We start from the raw sequence: 22,944 nt of genomic DNA, 5'->3' as shown, positions 1-22,944 counted from the left end.
ACTCTGATCGATTCTGGCCGACTCCTGACGACTGCGGATCACTCAGACGACTTTGAATGACTCCGAATTACTCCGAACTACTCCGAACGACTCCGGACGACTCCGACTCCAAATGACTCCGAACGACTCTGGATGACTCCGGACGATTTCGGATGACTCCGGACGACTCAGACGACTCTGAACGACTCCGAACTACTCCAAACTCCAAACTCCGAACGACTCGAAATGACTCCGGACGACTCCAAAAGACTCCATCTCCGGACGGATCTAGTGGTTCCATTTTGCCGGAGTCGAAATCGAACTAACAATAGTCGGAGTCAGATCGGAGTCGTGGGTGCGCTCCAGAGAGCACATCACTAATCAACACTGTGACAGCGCTGATTCGATTATCCGGGGCTTTTATGCCGGATAATCGAACATACGAGTTTGCACTTGTTTTTGGTAAAATTTTATTAGTTTATTTATTTTCCAAGTTTCGATTGCAGTATCTTTTACACGTTCAAATATTCGAAAAAGCTCTCCACTATCATGTAAAATTATAAACAACCCGTGGATAGTTTCTTACACAGGGGACTTCACATTAGATTTGATGGAAAGGAAGCGAACCCTGCATCAGCGCATTGTTGTGTTTGCTTCTAAACATTTTCCTTCTCTTTCTCTCTTTTGCGCACATTCGGTCAGCAGCCGGCACATGCATGAAAACAGCTGATCTATGCTGCAGTTGGCGCAACTACGATACACAGCTGTGTGCGTGCGTGTCCGGGAATGGGCCATCGAAGAAGTGACATTTGGGAAGAAGACGACGAGGAAAAAAACACATCACTTCTGTCAAACAGTTGCTCAGCGTATCGATAGGAGGAAAACAATCTTTCTCCGCTACGGGGAAAGGGAAAAAGTTAATTAATCCGTTCACTATTTAGTGCTTGTTCGTCTCACCCCGGGGGGTGAGGGCAATGGTGCAGCACCATGATCAACTTAGTTTATACGATAATCTTCACTTTGGTCATATATCTAGTGTTAACATGGTAAGTTGGAGCGGATGTACGGCACCTCGAAGGTCAAGCCCATCCCAATGAATCGAATGGAATTTGTGTGTGTGTTCGCGCAACTTATGTTGCTCCGCTTTTTCCAGGCTTATACCAAAACTGATTGGCTTCGTGATGAAAAAGGTGTACAACGCCGAGATCAACATCGGTCGGTTCAGCTTACCCTTCTCGGTGCGCGACATCACCGTGTCCAAGAACGGCTTCTCGGTGCAGATCGTTGAGCTGAGCGTGCAGAGCAGCTTCGTCAATTCCGACGTGTCGAAGCTGCTGTCCATCAATGTGCGCGACGTGCGCATCAACAAGGACGTCAACAAGGGGCCGGCGGGAGGCAGCGGCAGCCCTACACCCTCCGGCAGCCCCACCGGTCCCGGGGCTGGGAGCGAGTGGGGCGGCTTCGGTCAGCCGAAAGCGGCCGCGGACCCCCAGCGCAAACCGCTCGACTTTCGGGAGAAGAAAGTGCCGCCCAATCTGCTCATCTTTGCCCAGTTCATGGCGGTGCACATACACAACGTGTCGGTGGCCCTGCTAAACAGTGCCCAGGAGCCGGGCTGGCTGCTGCACGCCACGGCCAAGGAGCTGCATCTGGACGGCAGCTTGGTGCACAGCACCAAGTCGCTGCTCGTGTCCGCCTCGCTCAGCGACGCGCAGGCGAAGGTGCTGCGGCACTGCATTTCCACCCCGAAGCGGCTGGAGCGGTCGCGCAAAATATCCGACCTGCCGCAGCCCTGCCTGGCCGAGCTGTGCTTCGGCATTGCGCTGGACGGGGTGCTGGTGGTCGATACGCCAATGTCGCTCGAGAAGCTTAGCCTCGCGATGACCACGACGAAGGTGATCCTGCACGGTGGGCTGTACGAGTTCATCAAGGACGCCCAGGCGCAGAAGCGCCGGCAGCAGCTGTACCACCGCCAGCACGGCACCGCCGACACGGACCGCGAACCGGCAGATCATCCGTTCGAAGCCGGGCAGGGAGAAGAGTTCTCCCTGCACGAGTGGTACCAGCGGTTTGCGCCGATCGTGCCGAAAAACTTTTTCGTCAAGATCGAAAACACCACCATCAGTGCGGTGCGCGAAAACTCGTCGAACGATTTCTCCGCCACGCTGCAAAAGTTTGCGGTGTCGAGCAAGTTTAGCACCCCGCCGAGCGGCCCCCTCCCCGGCGAGCATCAGCTGCCGCTGGTGTACGTGGGGCTGCAGCTGCAGCAGCTCGAGATCGACACGCTGCACGAGAAGCTGCTGTTTCTGCAGCAGTTCAGCGTGGACGCGAAGCTGGAGGGCAGCCTGGTGAACATCTACTCGAAGCTGTCCTCGTTCGTGCTGATCTACAACCATCGCGAGATTTACGGGTGGATCAGCAAGAACTTTTCACGGGCGAACGGGCCGGCAGCCGGAAGCAGCTGAACCCGGCCACCCTGAAGCTGCCCGGGCTGGTGGCCGCCCAGTGTCGCACGCGCCGCACGCGCAACGCGGCCGGTGGTTCGAAGCTGCTGGAGGACTTTTTGAGGCGCATTGTCGTGAAGGGTTGTGCCGAGCTGTGGGACGTAACGACCGTGTTTCGGTTCGGGCCGGCGCAGGTATCGTCGATGTGTTGCAACCACGCGAAGCTGCTGCTGGAGCAGTTTGCGGAAAAGCGCAGCAAGCCGTACGGGAATCGCCTGCTGCACTTGCTGCTCGACCGGCGGCACTGGAGCGCCGAGCTGCTGATCGAATCGGTCTGGTGGTCGCTCAGCTCTAACGTATCGCACCGGGAGAATGCGCAAAGCCTCAAGAAGGGCCACATACGGGGCAGCCCGTTCTACGTGGCGATGAGCCTGATCAAGCTGAGCAGCTACGGCGACACGACCAAGCTGGACTTTTCCATCCACACGTTCCGGGTGGAGTACAGCCCAACACTGGCCGACTATCTGGTGAACGCGAAGCGCTGCCTGGAGCAGTACCGCTCGTCGAGCGCAGGTGCCAAGCAGCCGGCAGCCGCCCGGGACCATCACCACACGCCACTGGCGGCGGCGGGCAGGGAGCGGCGCGGATCGTTCGCCACGCTCGATCTGCTGATCAATGCGCGCGTGACGGACATATCGGGCTTCTTCTTCAACCAGCACGACACCTGCATGCTGGCCAACCTGAACGAGCTGACGGTGGGCAAATCGGCCCAGAAACACTTCATACGCTTCGACCGGTTCCAGATGGAGATTCTGGACTTCCGGCACATCACGGGGTGCGAGTACGGGTCGGCCGAGCTGCAGAATGTGTTCGCGAACGTGAAGGGTGTGCGGGTGGAGTACGTGGACGTGGAGGGTGCGCCGAAGGTGGACATTTGGCTGCTGGAAGATGCGATCGTGATGTGGAACACGAACCTGCACATGCACATCGTGACGCTGCTGCAGGAGATGCGGCAGCTGAGGGAGCTGCTGAAAACGGACCCAGCACATTGCGATCCATCGCAGGAGCTGCCGGCCAGTGGTGGTCAGTCGGTGGAAGCGAATGAACCGGAGCAGGCTGGCGGCGGGCGAAGGTCGTACCTGCGCAAGATGATCCTGGAGGTGTACGCGGAGGGCAGCGTGGAGGTGGGCATCAAGATTAGCGAGCGACACTCGATGCAGGTGTTCGGGGAGAATGCGCTCATCCACCGGAGGGGCCAGTGGATGCTGTCGATCGAGAACATTGTCATCAAGATCGACGATCAGCACATATTCACGTTCAAGGACATGGTGCTGGAATCGCTCGAGCGGGTTGAGTTGCTCTGTCAGGAGCGGCAGAACTATGACCACTTCCAGCTGGACTCAAACCGCGTCTGGGCGACCACGATCGGCGGTGTTAAGGTATGCAATGGGATGGGTGAAGGTGTTTCGTTTGTGCTGGACGGGTGCGTTAATTTATTTTTCCCGTTTTTGAAGGTCATCTTCCCGTACGAGCACGATTTCTATGGAGCAATAGTGAACGAGTTCGTTTCGATTTACAAGTGGCTGAAGGTGGTGCACAACTACAAGAAAAAACCATTCACTATCAACAGCCCTTTGCCGAGCGATATGATAATACAGGTAAGGTCGATTGATGGGGGAGATAGATAAGAACTGCGCATAGATAAGCACTGACTTGCATGAGTCACCACTAAGGAATTCCCAATGATTTATGAGTTGGTTATTTTTTATTTATGTTAATTTAAATTAATTTTATTAAATCATCTAATTTATTTGGTTTTTATATTATTAGTTTTTGAATGGTTTAATTATTATGTTTTTGGAACTTATTATTTTAATTATTTATTATTTTTAATGGAATTATTAAAGTTTTATTGCTTCCATTTTTAATTGAAATATTAAATGCATAAAAATGTCATTTCACACTAAAATAACCTTTGATTGTTTGCAGATCAAAGAGTTTTTGCTGGAGATGAGTGACGATCCGTTCGAGGTGAAGCTGCGCGACAATTATGTCCTCCTCCTGGACGAGTACCACGAGAGCGTCAAGCGGAAGGAGCTGTTCGATCAAAAGATCGCCCAACTCTGCTCGGAGCGACTAATGCTCCCTCCCGGCACGCTCGAGGAGCTGAACGCGAACCTGATCAAGAAAAACTCGGAAATCTACATCCAGCGGTCGAAGAAGATCTCCGAATCGGGCCCGCCCCGCACCCGGCTCATTGCCTGGATCATGACCGATCTGGAAATAATGGCCATGGCCGATCCATCGCTGCACGGGGGCGAAAATGCGGTCCGATGGTTGCGCATGCTCGACCCGGAAAGTCCCTGGCCGGACGAAGGCATCGAGTTCGTGACGCTGTGGGTGCGCGCCGTCAACATCGGGTGCAGCGAGTGGAAGTTTATGCTGCGCGACTACCCGCAGCCGATGTTTCACGTGAAAGCGATGCACCTGTTCGGGACGCTGGCCGGGGCAGAGATGGCACCGCCGCGCCGTGCCAAGCGGGACGTGGAGATCGAGCTGGGCGAACCGTTCGGCACGCACACGGTGCAGCGCAGCATGACGTCGATCAAGTTCTATCACGATTTCAACTGGGAGCTGGACTATCTGGCGTACGCGTTCGGCCCGTGCTGGGAACCGGTGATGGCGCAGTGCAACTTGATGATGGAGAAAATTTCGGCCCCCTCGCGGGACCCGAGTCCGCCGCTGCCGTTCTGGGACAAGATGCGGTTGCTGATGCACGGACAGCTGTCGATCATTGCGAAGCAGTTTACGATACTGCTGCACGCGTCGCTCGACCCGTACAACACGACGGAGGAGATGGAGCTGACGTGGAACAACTGCGGCATCATGTACTCGAACGCGCGGCTCATGTTCAAGGGCGATCTGAATATCTACGTACGAACGGCGTCGCGGTACGACGATTGCCGGTTGCTGCATCTGCCCAACCTGAAGCTCACGTTCAAGCTGAACTGGGTGTGTCTGGCGAACCCGAACGACCACCATGCGGTCGTGCCGTGCGCCCCGGACAAGCTGCCCGAGTACAGCAGCAACCAGGTGCACGATTCGTTCCGTGCGTTCCGCTCGCAGCATCTCAACATATGGGTGTCGTTTGAGATCAAGCAGAACGCCATGTCGGACTACGACATCCCGAACCTGGTGCTGTACGGCAGCACGCTGCGGTGGTTCGAGAGCTTGAAGCTGATCCTGTCCGGCGTGACGCGCCCGACACGCCGCGGACCGGTGTTTAACAATGTGCGCCCGAGAAAGAAGCAGCTCAGCCGGCACTATCGTAAAGCGAACCTGCAGATGAGCCTGCACCGGTTCCAAATCTTCTACTGGATGTCGCACGCACTGAACCGGGGCTTCCAGCTGAGCGGGGGCCGCATCACATTCAGCTCGGAGCACACGCTCACGCTGCTACCGATCGACGACGGGTTGATCCATCGGCCGCGTGCCGACTGGTCGGTGATGTACATGAACTGCGAGCTGAACGATGCGGAGATTTGGCTGCGCACCACGCAAATCAGCAACGAGCAGCAGCAGCAGCAGCGCACCGACACGAGCTCGGAAAGTCTCTCGAACGCGAGTGGCGACATCTACCGGTATTATTTCCTGAGTGTGGCGCGAGTGTCGTACGGGCGGGAGGCGCTACTCTCCACCAATGGCAACGAGCGGGAAAAGGACACGCCGACGCACAAGCTGGTCGTGTACGATCTGAAGGGTGCCTGGACGAAGGATAACCGGGACGTGGCGTTTGCGCTGTTCGATTCGCTGGTGAAAAGCCAGAAGCTCAAGAACAACCTCGCCACCGAAGCGCTCAAGTGCTTCCGCAAGGAGGGCGGAACGGCCGGAGGAGGTGGCGGCGCCGGCGGTTCGGCAGGATCGTCCGGGGCGGGCGGTAGCGATCTCGGGACGCCGTTTAAATCGAGAAGCACCGGGCAGGATCTGCACCAGGGCGGAGGCGGTGTGGCAGGGACGACGAGCGGCCATCTTAGCGCGAAGGGAAAGGCGCAGCAGTCGAGCGATAGTATGGCGATGCTGCAGCAGCTGATACAGGAGGCAGACCACAAGCCCCTGGTGTACAGCGATGACCAGTCGACCCAGACGCGCCAGCAGCAGCTGAAGGGCCTGCAGGCGTACCAGGAGGGCGACGTGCTGCACTACAACTGGGCCATCTCGCTCGTCAACTCGCAGGTGCTGCTGAAGGGCTGCGAAACGTCCGGGTACGTGATACTGAGCGCGGCCAAGGCGGAGATCCTGCAGCGCGTCCATCGGCCGGTGTGGCGCGACCATACGATCGTGTCGAAAACGACCTGGGTCGGGTCGCTCGAGTGCATGCAGTACTACGCGACGGTCAGCGCGAACGAGGGCGACTCGCACGAGATGGCGGAAATCATGTGGCTGACGGTGGACAACATCCAGGAGAAGGATCGGGACGCACCGGTCATCATTAGCGAGCTGCCGGATCTGCCGCATCTGGTCGGCAGCGGGCAGAGCGTCGGCGGGGTCGTGTCAGAAACGGTCGGTGTGCTGGGGGAGAGCAGCTACACCAGCGGGCAGAAGCCGCCAATCCAGCTGCAGCGCATCGTGTCCCGGTGCAAGTGCGAGTTCTTCTACGTCAGCTACGGCGATACGAGCATCGATCCGGGCACGATCAGCGAGGTGCCGCCACCGCCGGTCGAGGAGTCGATGAGCCCGTGGGAGAACCAGGACGAGCCGGTCGACGCGTTCACGCTGATGCACCACGACCTGGACGTGTGCACCAACTCGCTGCAGTACGCGATGATCCTGGACATTGTGAACAATCTGCTGCTGTACGTGGAGCCGCAGCGCAAGGAGGCGCTGGAGCAGCTGGCGCGGATGCGCTTCCAGCTGCAGCTGTACAGCAGCGAGGACCAGAAGCGCCCGATCCAGCACCTGCAGACGGAGATCCGCAGCCTGATGTCGCGCATCCGGCTGCTCGAGAAGGACATCCACTTCATCACGAAGGCGCGGCTCGAGGAGGGCGACTCGGAGGAGCTACGGGCGGAGTATGCCGAGGTGCACCACGAAATCCTGATGTGCAAGGAGTCGCTGATGACAAAGAGCGACGAGCTGGACATGATGCTGTCGTGCTACAATGAGGCGCAACTGTCCGCCTCGACCCGGTTGGCCACCTTCCGGAAGGACAAACCGGTCACGATCGTGCGGGCGAACGAGATCTGCTTCAAGTACGCGCAGTGGCGCCTGACCGAGGCGGACGGACAGATCGGTATCGCCGATCTGATACTGAGCAACTTTCTCTACACGAAAAACTCCAAAAGCGACGACTCGGTCGACCATCTGCTCGAGCTGGGGTACATCCGGATCAGCAACTTGATACCGCGCGACAGCTACACCGAGGTGCTGTGCCCGACCGAGATCCAGCGCGACATGCCGGTCGAGCACAAGCGCGTGCTGCGCGTGTTTTGCCGCGAGAAGCCCCCGGTCGGGGGCATCTCGGTGAAGGAACACTTTGAGATCAACGTCGTGCCGATAACGATACAGATTTCGAAGAAGTTTTACAACACGATGCTCAAGTTCTGCTTCCCCGACCGGGACGAGGCGGATGCGGCCGACGAGCTGGACGGCGATGGGAGCGGATCGGTCGCCAGTACGAGCACGGTCGGTGCGAGGGGCGGTGTGCGCAAGACGAACTCGGCCTCGCTCGCTAGTGGAGGGGATGGTGGTGTTGCTGGCGCGGCTGCTGGCGGCACTGGGTCGGCTTCCTCGAGCAGCTCCGTTTCGACGGCCGGCGGGTCGAAGGGTTCGTCCGGTGGTGGTAAGAAAGCGTCCAAGGATAGTAACTTCTACGTGCGCATTCAGGACGATGTGGAGAAGATGAAGGAGCGGGCCGAGAAGAACAAGCTGTTCATTTACATCAAGATCCCGGAGGTGCCGGTGAAGGTGAGCTACAAGGGCAATAAGGAGAAAAACTTTGAGGACATCACGGACCTGGCGCTGCTGATACCGACGCTCGAGTATCACAACGTGACGTGGACGTGGCTCGATTTGCTGCTCGCGATGAAGTCGGACAGTCGGCGTGTGCTGCTATCGCAGGTAAGGGGGGCGGAGGCTTGGCCAACATTTTGGGACCATGTTTCAAAACAATAGCCGACTTTCTCTTTTTTTAGGCAATAAAACAAAAGTTGAAACTGAAGAAAGCACTCGTTGACGAGCAACCATCGCCGCAGGAAGAGGACAAGGCCAAGATGCTGTTCGGCAATCGACATGCGGTAAGTAACATGTATTTGGCTCACCGGATCCATGCGTAAATGGAATGTGCAAATGAAGAGCGATTGAAATAATATGATTTGTTTCTTCCGTAAAAACAATATTGCTTATCTTGTTCATTGCGACAGCGTGCTCGGAATAAGGTATATTGGAAGCGTATTGGTTGTTTGGTTGATGTGTTTTTTTCCTTTTAAATTCAGTTTTTAGTACTTGTCTTGTACCGTCAAACAGAATTGATTGTTTTAATTGCAATGCTATTTAAATTTTAATCGGTTTTGTTCGTTTTTTGCTTGAGCTTTGTAAGTAGCGTACCTGCTACTCCATTAGCTTGCCGCTTGATGCATTTGCCTATTATTAAGTCCCGATTACAGCTATTTTTAACGAACCCTTTTCACATACTTACAGCCGGAAAACAAAAGCCTTCGGAAAGGAGTATTTAAGTTCTCCAAGTCTTAAGGACGGCATCACACATCACCGGCTGCGACTGGCTGACGATGGGGAACGCGTAAAAGGGGTTTAAATTAAGCAAAAAAAAAGCCCCAGGCGCTTCCAGAGTGGAATAATTTCAGGGTATTTCTTCTAGCAGTTAGACAGCGAAAGAGCGAGAGATCGAAAAGTGATTCTCTAATATCATGTAATCCCATTTTTACAACTACAGTTCAGAAATAGGTTTTAGCTGGAAGAATGCAATCCTCTAAAGCAATCCCGTTTTTGCCCGTTTAATCAACTCTTCTGCGCATTCTCTTACCTATACGAAATACTAGTTTAAAAACAGTATCCAAAGGGTTTTGCTCCGGTCCTTGGGAGCGAGGTAGAAAGGATAGACTTTTTGCTCCTAAAAACTTCCCAAAAGCAGCGTGTAGAGTATGACCGACCGTTCATAATGGTATGACCAAAAACAAAACAGGCGTGAGTTAGGATGGAAATAGGGCAAACTATTTTTGCTTATCCAGTTAGCGTTTAAAGAGATTTATTTACATTGCAATGATAATGTAAGACACACGTGTGCAATTTTGGGGCTATATACTGTCCCGACTGTCGCATTTTTCGCTTCCTCCCCCCCCCATCTTTACTTCCTACGTATTTATATGTTTGTATTGTGTCTGTTAGTGTGTGTGTTTCCAGAGATTAGGGTTTAATATTGAAAGAGATTCCATGAGTTTCAGTCTATAGAGTCAGCAATTTCTGTATGATTTATGCAAAGAGTATTTTTCTCAAGGAGTGTATTGTGTTTTTACGCTTTGTTTTTGCGTTTGTTTTTTTTTTTACCTCATGTCACACAAATTATCTACTATAAATAATGTGCTTCTGCGGGTTCTGTGTTGAAACCATATCGTGCTTTGTTACCGTTTGGGTATATCAAGTGGAGTTAGAAGCAGTTACAAGTGCATACGAATTGGAAAGCATACAAGCAAAGTGAGATTGGAGGTGGTTATTATATGATAGGTTAGCTTTAGAAATGGTTATTTTGTGCAGGCAATATGTTAGCAGTTTTGAGCGAAACATCACAGCAAAGGTGTACGTCCACTGGTGTGTATGCTGACTGTTTTTGACTGTTGTTAGGGCGTTAAAAAGGTACTAAAATTTACCATATACCAAAACTCTGCCCTCGCGGTATTGAGGCGTTTCTATTGCATTCAACATGTATTCGCTGGTGTGATATATCACTCACTTTTCTCGTTACAGAGTTTTCCAGGAGTTCTCAAAGCTGTGGGACACTTTATTGACTTCTTCTTATTGGAATTGGACTCTATAGCGCCCATGTTGGACAAATCCACTAGGAATCCAATCCAATAGGAAGGAGTCTACCCAAAATGAGAAGCCCTGAAAAACCCTTTATACTTATTTCGGCTTTCATTTTGTAATTAAAAAAAAGAAACATAATGTAATTTTGCTATTTGAACAGAAACGTAAAAACAATTTTATTTATCCAACATCCAGTTACACTTTACCGGTCCGATTACCTTCTCCTAATGACTGATAAATTGGCTGAAGTGAATGAATAAAAAGAAAACCCCCCCGCTCCATTCGATACCCTGACCACACTGTAATGATCGCGAGTCGCAAATGAAGCAGCAAAATGTAGCACTTTGTGTATCACTAAAGCAATACGTAATAGAGTAAATATACAATATACAAATAAATAAGTTACACTCTGTATTCCTCCCTATTTTTTTTTAGATTGTTTGTTTCCTTCGATGGTGGAAAATTGTGGTGCGTTTCACGGCTCAAAACCCGGAAACCCGCACCACATCCACCCCCTGCCGGTGAAGGGAGTACACAAACGGCAGATTTTTTCTCTTTCTTCTTTTCTATTCTTTTTGCTAACATTTCTCTAAATAACTAAACTAAAGCAACACGCTGCAGCGGCGGGCGGACCAGCACAAAGCCCCGGTTTTTCTTAGGGATGTGTGTATAACAGTGGTGGTTTGCGGTTAAAAAAGTCATATAAAAAAAGATCCCCCGGGGAATTGCGTGGTCCAAAATCCCTTTTTTTATTAGCGGCTCTCCCGAACAACTCCAAACAGGCAGCACCACATACCGGCAAAATGTGTATGTGTGCTGCGCGTGTTTGTATAAACGTACGATTGTATAGAAAGAACATGAATTGTGTTTACTCGTTTCATTGTTTTTTTTTGTTGGTTTAAGTGTAAAAACCCTTTTTTCTAATGTTTTTTCTCTCTCCTTTCTTTACTTCTTTAAATCGTTTGATCTTCGTTTATATAAGAACTCTTTTCCAGTGCTAGGGGACAGAAAATGGGATAAGCAAAGCCGAAACTCGACAGATCGAAAGCTACTTTGAACAAACGAAACCAAAAGGGAAAAGAAACGCCCAATAAAGCTCTTTCTCGGGTCTTTTCAATGGGGTTTAATAAACTCGACACCAGCGAGCGGTAAAGAACGCCCAATGAGACGAGAAAACCCGGGCGCATCAAGCATTCTAGTGCTATTTACTGCGAAATAGCAACAGAGGGGAAAACAAGAGCCACATTTTCTACTAGAAGAAGCAAAAACAAAGCAAATAACTAACGCTGAAAACGGAACATTGAAACACGCGATAGGGAGCGAGAAAAGTATAAAGCCGCGATAGTGTTTTTTTTTTAGAAGGTGGTCAGCAGCTCCTCCTGAATGCTGTTGGAACGCAACAGCTGGCGCGGGGATTGGCCACCAAAGTTGGAGATCGTCTCCGACTTGGTGGCTTCGTTCGTTTTCATCGTATGGTATTCTTCGGAAATTTGCTGCAATTAAAGATAAAAATGCAATTAATTAGTACCAAGCGAAGCCAATGGGGCTAACAGCCATCGTACCTTCAAACGGTTGCCAGGGAAGATCGCCCTCTCGCGCTTCTTCGTCATGAAGTCGGTGTGCACCAGCCAGCGGTGATCGAAGCACTCCTCGACCGTTGGACGTTTGCTGGAAGAATGGAGCGTATTGTTAGGTTAGCTTTGTTGCGGCAATGTATAAGGCAAAAGTGCACTTACTTTGGTGCTCGCTTGAAGATGAGCATCAGGAAGCGCGTTGCTTCCGCGGTGACCTCCTTGAACAGGTTCTCGAAGCGATAGCGCACGAAGCTAATGTTGGCACGCGTTTCCGCCTCATCCTGGCCACGGAACGGGCTGGTGGCGGACAGGAACAGATACGTCAGGCAGCCGACCGTCCAGATGTCGGTCTGTGGCAGCGCCGGCTCATCGTTCAGGACCTCCGGTGCTGCGGAAAACGGTAAGCATTGAGCGTACATTAGCCACGTGCTTCCCCTAACGCAACCCAATTTCTATCCCACCGTGCCGCATACTTACGCATAAAGTCCAGCCAGCCCGAGCGGGTAACATTCGTGCCGAGCTTCGACACGTACTGGGCTGATCCGAAGTCCACCAGCTTGATGTTGACCTGGCGCACCGACGCCATCACGATGTTGTCCGGCTGCAGGTCCAGATGGCAGATGCCGCGCCAGTGCAGGTACTGCAACCCATCCAGCACCTGGTTCACGATCGTCGCCACAATCTGCTCACTGTACTCCGAGCGGCTGCTCAGGTACGTCAGCACATCGGCGCCCTGCAGCTTCTCCATCACCAGCGCCGCAATCGACGTGTTCTTCGGCCGGAACGCAGCGAGCAGCGCCCCAATGCGCTCGTGGCGCAGCGTGCGCAGCACATCGAACTCACGCTCCACCGCCTCGGCCGACCGCTCGTCGCCCAGCTCGAAGATCTTCGCCACCACAATCTTGTCCGTCGCCTTCTCCAGCCCCTTCACCACGATCGAGAACCGGCCGCGCGCCATCTCCGACATGAACGTGTACTTCTCGTTGTAGTTGCCCTCGATGCTCCACTTGAGCGGCGTCTTCTCGTAGCTGTAGTCCAGCCGGCCCGTGCGCTCCTCCGGTCCTACCTGCTGGCCCGACTCCGTCAGCTGCTGCAGATGCTTCATCGCGCGCGTAATCTGAATCTTGGGCGCACCCGGCTCGAGCGTCGTGATCGTCTTGGTCGGCAGGCCGCGATCGCTCCAGCCGATACGATTGTACGCCGCCAGCCGGAACTGGTAGCCCACGGTCGGGCGCAAATCGTGCACCAGGAAGAACTCGTGATCGATGTTGCTCGCCACGTCGACCCAGTCCGCCTTGCCGTGCTCCTTCTGCTCCAGGCTGTAGCAGATGACCTGCGAGTTGCCGTCGCTGCGCGGTTGCTTCCAGCGCAGCAGCACCTCCGTGTCGCTCACGGCCACCGCGTCCGGCGCATCCGGTGCGTCCGGAATGACGGCAATCACCACGCGGCAGCGCGCGACCGTCTTTGCGACGCGATTGCTTGCCACCGCCTTGTACACACCGACATCGTTGTGCGTGGCCGGATGGAACTGGATGACCGAGCGGCCGTCCACATCGTCCAGCACCTTGATGCGGTTCGTGTCGGTGATGACCATGTCGTTGCGGAACCACGTGACCGATGGTTTCGGATCACCGACCGCGTAGCAGATGATCTGGTTCGGTTCGCCCTCGCGGATCGCGATCGTTTGCGGCTTTTCGCGGAAGAACGGCGGCTGACCCTCGCGCTTGCACTCGATCAGCGCTTCCGCCTCGGCGTACGAGCCAAGGCGCGTGCCGACCTCGTTGCGCAGCCGGCGCGTCACCGTAATGCTGTCGTCCGTGCCGTAGCGCGTGATGCGGCTGCGACGCTCGTCATCAATCTCCTCGTCCATCACGTCCGTAAAGCGGCGACGCTCACGGATGATGGGAAGCTGCAAGTAAAAAAGGAAAATGGGAAAGGCTCCATTAGCACAAGTAAATTTCCCCATGAAGCTCCTGCCCTCTACTTACACTGCCATCGTAGTTCGAATCCGACACCAAGCTTGGCGAACGGTGCTTCGCGATCTTCATGTACTCGCGCAGTCGGCACGGGAAGGTGGTGTCACGCAGCTGGAGCAGATACGTGTCCGGTCCGTACTGGTAGTGGCTTTCCGACTTGAACGAAGCCGTCTCGTAGTCGGGATGGTTGTCCTTCGACACGTACTCCTCCCACTTCTTGCGCTTGTGCGGGATGTCGTCCACCTGCATCGGTGGTGGCGTGCCCTCGGGCGTGAAGATAATGCCCGGCGGGTACACCATGCGCGACGGATGGTCGAAGCAGCTCATCAACGGACGGCGCCGGTACCAGGTGCGGCAGGATGCGTTCGTGTACCAGTCCCTATAGTGGTAGTAGTAGCTGCGCAGCCGATCCGTACCGATCTGGTACTCTTCGAACGTACGGCGGTAGATCACATCGAACCATGAGTGATTCAGTGCGTCGCGAATCGTCATACGGTGCTTCTCCTCGTACACCAGCAGGCGGGTGATGAAGTCACGCGCCTCAGTCGAAATGTTCTCCCACACCGAGCCGATGAACGTCCACTTGCCCTCCTTGACGCGCGTCAGCGTTTCGCGATCATTACGACCCAGGAACGGGCTAACGCCACCGAGTAGAATGTACGTGATGATACCAACACACCACATATCCTGTCCCAGACCGACACCGCAGCGATTGATCACCTCCGGCGCGACAAACTCGGGCATACCGTAGTCGAGCGTGTACAGCTTGTCATCCTCAATGCGCCGTGCCAGCCCAAAGTCACAGATCTTCAGATTATCGCTACCGGGGTGCGCAATCAGCAGATCCTTAATGGTGAGTCCCATGTGCGCGATGCCGCGCGTGTGCATATGCTCCAACCCGAGCAGCGCCTGGTACACGTAGATCGCGATCTGCCGCTCGGTGTAGTAATCGTACTTGAGCAGATTGTCCCGCACCAGCTCACCGCCCGATGCCAGCTCCAGGATGAGCGTGATCGACCGGTTAATGTCGTACGCGTCGTGCAGCCGGATCAGCTTGCGGTGGTTCAGTATGTTCATGATGTCCACCTCGTTGAACATGAACGGACGCAGATCGGGGCTGCCGTACATGATCTTGGCGGCAAAGTTACGCCCATTCGAACGGTCCGTCGCGTGGTACGTTATGCCCTGCGTGCCACGTCCAATCTCGTCGCCCAGATCGTAGAAGTCCTGGTACACCTTGTTGCGGGCGCGCACGTACGGCGTGCGGTGATGCGCATTGTACACGTAGTCCTCCTCGTTGTCCTCCACGTGCACCGTCACGGACGAGCTGATCGAGCCGATTGCGTTGCGCGCGCTGATCGAGTACAGGCCTTCGTCCTTCTTGATCGCGTCCGTCAGCAGCAGCACACACGTGTCCGGCTCGTAGAAGATCATCTGGAGATTAGCAGGGAATGGAAAGGGAGGGGTTCAGTTTTGTGTTCCATCAACGGTTCTAGTAATTCTGGAGTCGATTCCGATTTCGGAACCGATTCCGATTCCGAAGTTGATTCCGATTCTGAAGTCGATTCCGGAACTTATTCCGGAACTGATTCAAATACCAGAGTATATTTCGATTTTGAATCCGAATCGACTCCGGAATCGATTCCAAAACTAATTCTGGAACCGATTCCAGAACTGATTTCGGAGCCGATTCCGATAACAAAGCCAAATTCGATTCTGAAGTCGATTTCAATTCCGGAACTAATTACGATTCCGGAGTCGATTGTGATTCCGAAGTCGATTTCAATTCCTGAGTCGATTCCGACTCCTGAGTCGAATCCGATTTCCGGAACTGATTTGGATACCAGTGCCTATTTCGATTTTGAATCCGAATCGACTCGTGAATCAATTACAAAACTGATTCCGGAGCCGATTCCAGAACTGATTCCGGAGTCATTTGCGATTCCACAGTTGACTGATTCCGGAGTCGATTGTGATTCCGAAGTCGTTTCCAATTCTGGAGTCGCTTCCGATTCCTGAGTCGAATCCGATTTCGGAACTGATTTGCATACCAGTGCCAATTTCGATTTTGAATCCGAATCGACTCCGGAGCCGATTCCAAAACTGATTCCGGAGCCGATTCCAGAACTGATTCCGGAGCCGATTCCGATAACAAAGTCAAACACGAATCTGAAGTCGCTTTCAATTCCGGAGTCCATTTGCGATTCCGCAGTCGAATCCTATTCCAGAACTAATTCCGGAACTGATTCGGATACCAGAGCCTATTTCGATATTGAATCCGCATCGACTCCGGAATCAATTCCAAAACTGAATCCGGATCCGATTGCAGAACTGATTCCGGAGCCGATTCCGATTCCGAAGTTGAATGTTATACCGAAGTCGAATCTTATACCGAAGTCGATTCCAATTCTGGAGACGATTCCGATTCCTGAGTCGAAACCGATTCCGGAACTGATTCGGATACCAGAGCCTATTTCGATTTTGAATCCGAATCGACTCGTGAATCGATTCCAAAACTGAATCCGGAGCCGATTCCAGAACTGATTCCGGAGCCGATTCCGATTCTGGAGTCGAATCTGATACCAAAGTCGATTCTAATTCCGGAGTCAATTTCGATTCCTGAGTCGAATCCGATTCCGGAACTGATTTGGATACCAGTGCCAATTTAGATTTTGAATCCGAATCGACTCCGGAGCCGATTCCGATAGCAAAAGTCAAACACGAATCTGAAGTCGATTTCAATTCTGGAGCCATTTGCGATTCCGTAGTCGATTCCGATTCCGGAGTCGATTGTGATTCCGAAGTCGATTCCACTACGAGACCTGATTCTAAAGCCGAAATCAGAATGGATCCCATAATGGAATCCGGCTTCGGAATTGAATCCGAACATGGAATCGGAATCGTATACATCCGATTTTGAGCTCCCACCACTAAACAGCTATCTGTCTCTCTTCGTAACCTTACCTTGATACGAGAAGATTCGTGGATCGGCTGCCAGTCCTTGTACCACTTAATATCCGGGAACGGTACACCGGTAATCTTCGCCTCGACGCGTCCCGATCGGCGCCCCATAATGAACACCTCCTCCGGGCGCTGCAGGAATCGCGGATACTCGCCCAGCTCCAGGCAGACGCGCTGCCGCACCGAGCCGTGCTCGTTCGTGGCCACCGCCTCATAGACACCGACGTCCCGATCGGTCATACGGTTGATGAACAGCGTCGCCTGTCCGTTGCGCGTGTAGCTGAAGCTATAACGGCCGCCCGCCTCAATGATCTGATCATTGAAGTAGTAGGTCATTGTAGGCTTCGGATAGCCGTACACGAACCAGAACAGGCTGACGTTGTGATTCTTCGTACCGTACTGGACCGGCTGCTCCTGGCGCAGAAACTCGGGCGCCTGTGCCTGATGGCGGTGCCCCGGACGCTCCACGTCAAAGTCGCGCGGATAGTGCGCCGACGTGTCAGGGCGGAAGTCACGGCCCGGCCCCAGGTATGGATAGAACACGGGCGGTTCCGGTTCCAGCTTCTGCCGGTACGTCTGCACGTACGGGCTCGGGTCGCTTACGCCGTACAGATTCTCGACGCGAATGCGGAACTTGTACTCGCGGAACGGTTCCAGATTGCGGACCTCGCACGAGCAGCCGCGGATGCCGGAACGGGTCGTGTGCCACTCGCCGTCCGGTAGTTCGATCATTTCCAGCTGATAAGTGACCGGATAGCGCGGCACGGTCGTCATCGAAGGGCGCCACGAAAGCGTCAGCCGCCGGTCGGACAGCTTCGAGATGATCGGCTTCTCCGTCAGCGGGTACGGTGGCGTGTGGAGCAGATCCTTGCCCTTGCCCTTGACGTAGCGACGACGCGGACGGTAGTCGGATGGTTCGAACTTCAGGTTAGCGTGGCAGATAGCCTCGCCCAGGTTGTTCACCGCCTTGCAGCTGTACCGGCCGAGATCTTCCTCCTGCACGTCATCCACGATCAGACGGGCAAGTCCGTTCTTCTCCGCCTCGATGCGGTACTTCTCGCTCGGCACCAGCCGGCGACCGTCGCGGATCCATTCGACCGTGGGCATCGGGAAACCGTCGACGCACACAGTCAGCTTCGCCTTCATACCGTCCAGCAGCGTCATATCGTTGAGCTTCTTCATGAACGATGGTGGCGTCGGCTCATCGCGCTTCTCACTGCAAAAGAACAAGGATAACAAGCGTGGTTAGCATTGTGACGTCAGGTAGAAACAACAGGTACTTACATTCGCGTAACGACATCCAGCTTCGCCTCGATGGTGCTGCTACCTTCGCGGTTCGTCGCCGTGCACGAGTACAGTCCGGTGTCCTCCGGGGCGCACTCCTTGATGTACAGGCAGACGCAGTCGCCCTCGTACTTCATCTTGTACCGATCGTCCGGATGGATGGGCGACTCGTTCTTGTACCACTGCACCTCCGGGCGCGGCACACCGACCAGTTTGGCTGGGAACTTAGCCTCCAGCCCTGGCAGCTGCTGCATGTCGGAGAACGGATACACAAAGTTCGGCTTCTGGAACACCTTGCGCACGATGGCGGCGGCACGCGTTTCCGTTTCACCCAGCGGGTTCGCCATCAGACAAGCGTACTCGCCCGAATCCGACATCTCGGCGGGCGTAATCGTCAACCCGACGCTCTTGCCGTCGCAGGTCACCGACACGCGACCGGTCGGCTGCAGCGGTTCGCCGTCCTTCGTCCAGATCACTTCCGGTGCCGGATTGCCGGCGAAGCGGGCCGAGAACGTTAGCTCCTTGCCCTCGTCGGCCGTGATGTCGCGCAGCCCGCCCAGGAAGCTCGGTGGCTCCTCCGGCAGCGACGGATCGGTCGTGGGCAGAATGTTCACCGTCGCCGCGCTGATCGTTTCGCCGTGCTCGTTCGTTGCGATCGCCTGATACTCGCCACAGTCCGTGCCGGTCGTTTTGTCCAGCGCCAGCGTAAAGGCACCCTCGCCTTCCTCGGTGATCCTGTACCGATCGCCAGCCACCAGCGTACCGTTGTGGGTAAACTTAACCGCCGGCTGCGGGTAGCCAATCACCTTCACGGTCAGCTTGATCGGGAAACCCTCCACAATGTTGGCGTTCATCAGCTCGCTGACAAACTGTGGCTTCTTGCCCTTCGGCACAATCTCCGTGAGCGAGGCGGACTTGGCCTCGCCGTTCTTGTTCTTCACCTCGCACGTGTAGATGCCGGCGTCCTCGGCCGTCACCCTGTCGATGATGAAGCCGACCAAACCGTCCGGCTGGTTGATGAAGTTGATGCCGCGGATTTGACGCAGCGGCAGCCCGTCCTTGAACCAGCGCACCTCCGGCATCGGGAAGCCGGCGATCTCCGCCTCCATGTGCAGCGTGTCGCCCACGGTCAGCTTGTGGTCCTGCAGCGGGCGCACAAACACCGGCGGCTTTTGCTTTGCTGTTGGATGGGAAAACATGTGGAGAACATTAGAGTCGCTTACGGTGAGGGGTAGTCGCGCAGATGATACTCACGAGTGATAGCAACACCGCACTGCGTGGTCACATCACCACTCTTGTTCGACAGCACCAACTTGTAGCAGCCGCTGTCTCCTGGGAGAACGTTATCGATCACCAGGCGGCAGATGCCGTCATGTCCATAAGTGATCTTAACACTGAAACAACGAAACATGGGATAGCATTTAACATCTCTAACTTTCACTATCAAAAATACAGCATTGAAACTTACTGATCGTCGGCCTTGATTTCATTGGAGTCCTTGTACCAGGTCATCTTTGGCAGCGGACTGCCGTCGACGATGCAGCGCAGTTCCAAACGGTCGTCCTCCTCCAGATCGAGCGAACGCTCCAGTCCCTTACCGAACACGGGCTGCTCGTTCTTGACCTGGATGTTAAACTTGGCCTCGGTTTCGCCGCCAATGCTCGTCGCCAGGCAGGAGTATTCACCCTGCAGCTCCGGTCCGAAGTGCGTGATGAACAGTTCGCTCGTCACCTCCGTGTCGCCAGACGTGACGATCTTGATCTTCGGCTCCTGCGACTCCTCGTCGATCTCCTGCGTATCGAGCGGGGTACCGTTGTGCAGCCACTGGATGGCTGGGCGTGGTACGCCCTGCACCACCACCTTGTTGTAGACGTCGGCCCAATCGTGCACGGTAAGACTGTCCGGTTCCTTGGTGAACTTGGGCTTCTCGGCTACAGTGTGGAGGGAGATTGGGTCCATTTAATATTAGTAGAACTGGATTGAATGGCGTATAGTCGTGTGTGATGACTTACTGTGCACGTTGAGGTTAGCGGTGGCGACCGTTTCGCCCTGAGCGTTGGAAGCCGTCAGCGTGTAGGTACCGTGCTCGGCCAGAGCACACGATTCAATCACCAACCTGTAAGAGGAATTTAGTAATCCTGTCAAATCTTCTCCCATTCCTCAAACACCCCACAACGAACGACTTACGTGTAGACTTCCTTCTCAATGTCCGCAATCACGTCGCAGTTATCGTTGTTGCACAGGTTCAGCCCATCCTTCGTCCAGGTGACCTTCGGCTTGGGGTTAGCCTTCACCAGCACCTGGAAGACGCCCTGCGTAAACGGCAGCACCGTCGTGTCGCGGAAGTTCTCAATCTCCGGCTTCAGCAGCACATCCAGCCGGCCGTTCGATTCGCTCACGTCGTACTTGTTCTTCGCCTGGAAGGTGTAGTCACCGGTGTCGTAGTGCCGGGCCTGATCAATGTGCAGCGTGTACGTGATCTCCTTCAGGTTGTACTCCAGCTCCTTGATCTCCGTCTTCAGCACGATGTAGTCGTCCGCCTTCACCTCGTTGCCGTTCTGCAGCCAGGTGATCTCCGGCTCCGGGTCCGAGGTAAGCGTTACGGACAGCGTTACCGGTTCGTTCTTGTGCACGGAGATGTTCTGCAGTCCCTTCATGAACTTCGGACGGCGATATTCCTTGCAAGCTACAGACAAGAGTTATGAAAATTCATTTTAAACATCGTCTTGTGATAAACCTGATAAGAGAGAAGAGGAGAGAGATACGTACGAATAACGGTCAGCTTCGCTGGCAGAGACTTTTCGCCAATGCGGTTCTTCACCACGGCCTTCCATTCGCCAGCATCTGCTTCCTTCACGTCACGGTTTTCGATCTTGTACGTCGTCTGGAGGGAATCAGGATCAATGGATTAGTGTTCACGGACCGGTAGATGATTCTTCTGAACAGCCAGTGTACTTACACCCGAGTCAGTGATGCGGATACGATCGCTAGATTTAACCAGCTCGTCGTTGTGGTACCAGCACACCTCCGGGCGTGGAATACCGTCGGCTTCCACGGTCCAGATCAGCGGCAGCGAGTCGAACGTCGTCACATCGGCAATATCCGTCTTCAGGATCTCCGGCGATGCTGAATGGGGATAGTGGACGGCAAAGTGACGGTTAGAAGGGAGTGCCATAAACAGCTCAAAGTTCGGCCGAACTACCGACCACTAGGCGGTTAGTGCCGGTATATAGTTACGGCTTTTGTGAGTGAAAATTGGAAACATTATCTTGAAGAATTGATATCATCATATGTACAAAAAAAAGGTGGAAATATATACAAGGTACAGTAAAACTAGTGATAGAGATAGTGACAGGACAGACAAACATTAAACAGACAGACAGATTCAGAACATTAGGCAAGAAGACAAGGTAGTATTGCAGTTGGTATGTAGTGCACTATTATATCGTGGCAAAAGGTGGTTTTTGCCGAAAACCAATCCAATATGTACAGAATTTGAACCATAGCAGCTACGACCTAACCTAGCAGACCCACTATACTCTAACATTGCACGCCTTAGATAGAACAGATCAGTGGAACTGGTTGGCAGCTATGTACAACAGCTCTATCTACAACAGTGAATTGGTGTTGGTGTATAATTTGGTGTAAACAGTACCTTGGAGGATGTGTTCCAGGTACTTTACGATAACTTACCGATCGGCTTCCGGAACGTATTCCAAGCGAGCTACTTTTTGCGTAAAGGTTGAAATAAGGTAGTGTGTTAGTGAAGCAAACTTTGCAAAAAAAATCCAATAACAACAATTTCATTTTCATGTTAACCAAGAAGAAGGTACAGGACCTCAAACACAAGGTAGAAAGGGGGGGAGTTCTTGTGGAGAAGGGAAGCAATCAAGAGTTGATCATGCTGTTGTTGCTGCTGTCGAGAGGAGGCGCGTCTGCAGAGAATGGATTTAGTATTGTTCGTAGGCTTTGTGTGTGTGTGTCTGTAAGTTTTGGTGTCATTTTGTATACCTTCTGGACGTGCCGGTTCTTGTGATTCTTCGCTAATAACAGCCTTTTCAGCACTCTCCTCCACAGTACCGTCCACAATCGGTTCCTTGGCAAGCGCTTTGCTGCTGGCAGATCGTTTCTCCACAACCTCCTCCTTTATCGGCTCCGGTTGCTCTGGCTCATTGTCGATCACTTCCTGCCGTTCGAGCGTCTTACCCTGCTGCGGCGACAACTCATCCTCAAAGGAAACCTTCTTTTCAATCGATCGCTTACCGGCTCGCTCTTCGTACGTTCCCGACTCGAGCAAATTACCCTTGCGCGGAGAATCGGGTACGTCTTCCACCTTTACGGCCTCCACCTTCGGCTCTTCGCACGATTTCTGGGAGATCGTTTCCTTTTCTAGCTCACTCTTACCGAGCGTTGCATTGGTGGGAGTCGCCGGTACACTTTCGGTGCAACTTGCTTGACGTGACAGCAGCTGCAGCTCATCCTCCGAGGCGGAGTTGATCGATACACCGCGCGACAGCTTGCCCTTTCCACCGGCAGAATCGTTGTCGGATTCGAACTCCTCGATAAAGGTACGGGTGGCTGCATCGCTCGCGGACTGTTGCGACTGATACTGGCGCTTTTGCTCCGGCGAGGTGAAGGTGATCGTGTCGATCTCCTCCACGTGCAGTGCCGAAGCGTGCGGTTTGTTCG

General features: G+C 53.7%; 2 protein-coding genes across 10 annotated transcripts in view; one reads left to right on the top strand and one right to left on the bottom strand.

Annotated features, from left to right (window-relative positions):
- Positions 1-783: 783 nt before the first annotated feature.
- Positions 784-10,861, top strand: LOC120898444 (protein KIAA0100). The gene is given in 8 exon segments (XM_040304299.1): positions 784-1,025; positions 1,133-2,430; positions 2,433-3,862; positions 3,938-4,081; positions 4,413-8,540; positions 8,615-8,716; positions 8,843-8,857; positions 9,120-10,861. Coding segments are annotated over 8 exon segments (7,227 nt in total). The 5' UTR covers positions 784-966; the 3' UTR covers positions 9,171-10,861.
- LOC120898443 (obscurin) overlaps positions 10,604-22,944 on the bottom strand; it is a 67,558-nt gene continuing 55,217 nt past the window's right edge. For 5 of the 9 annotated variants that reach the window (XM_040304290.1, XM_040304295.1, XM_040304291.1 and 2 more), the window contains 14 exons: positions 22,267-22,944; positions 21,215-21,381; positions 21,025-21,139; positions 20,443-20,941; positions 20,268-20,371; positions 19,724-20,186; positions 19,510-19,649; positions 18,256-19,435; positions 16,975-18,187; positions 14,023-15,444; positions 12,512-13,943; positions 12,197-12,422; positions 12,023-12,128; positions 11,816-11,953 (listed from right to left, as the gene is read on the bottom strand). The exon at positions 22,267-22,944 is cut by the window's right edge and continues 102 nt beyond it. In XM_040304290.1, the coding sequence (XP_040160224.1) occupies positions 11,816-11,953; positions 12,023-12,128; positions 12,197-12,422; positions 12,512-13,943; positions 14,023-15,444; positions 16,975-18,187; positions 18,256-19,435; positions 19,510-19,649; positions 19,724-20,186; positions 20,268-20,371; positions 20,443-20,941; positions 21,025-21,139; positions 21,215-21,381; positions 22,267-22,944 (7,883 nt within the window). Of the gene's footprint in view, positions 11,954-12,022; positions 12,129-12,196; positions 12,423-12,511; positions 13,944-14,022; positions 15,445-16,974; positions 18,188-18,255; positions 19,436-19,509; positions 19,650-19,723; positions 20,187-20,267; positions 20,372-20,442; positions 20,942-21,024; positions 21,140-21,214; positions 21,382-22,266 lie in introns of all 9 variants that reach the window. The other 4 variants (XM_040304298.1, XM_040304289.1, XM_040304293.1 and 1 more) reach the window with 2 other exon arrangements.

Source organism: Anopheles arabiensis, chromosome 2 (genome assembly GCF_016920715.1).
Source record: "Anopheles arabiensis isolate DONGOLA chromosome 2, AaraD3, whole genome shotgun sequence".
In the NCBI taxonomy this organism is placed as follows: domain Eukaryota; kingdom Metazoa; phylum Arthropoda; class Insecta; order Diptera; family Culicidae; genus Anopheles; species Anopheles arabiensis.
Note: the sequence above shows the minus strand (reverse complement) of the source record. Positions and strands in the feature narration are given on the sequence as shown.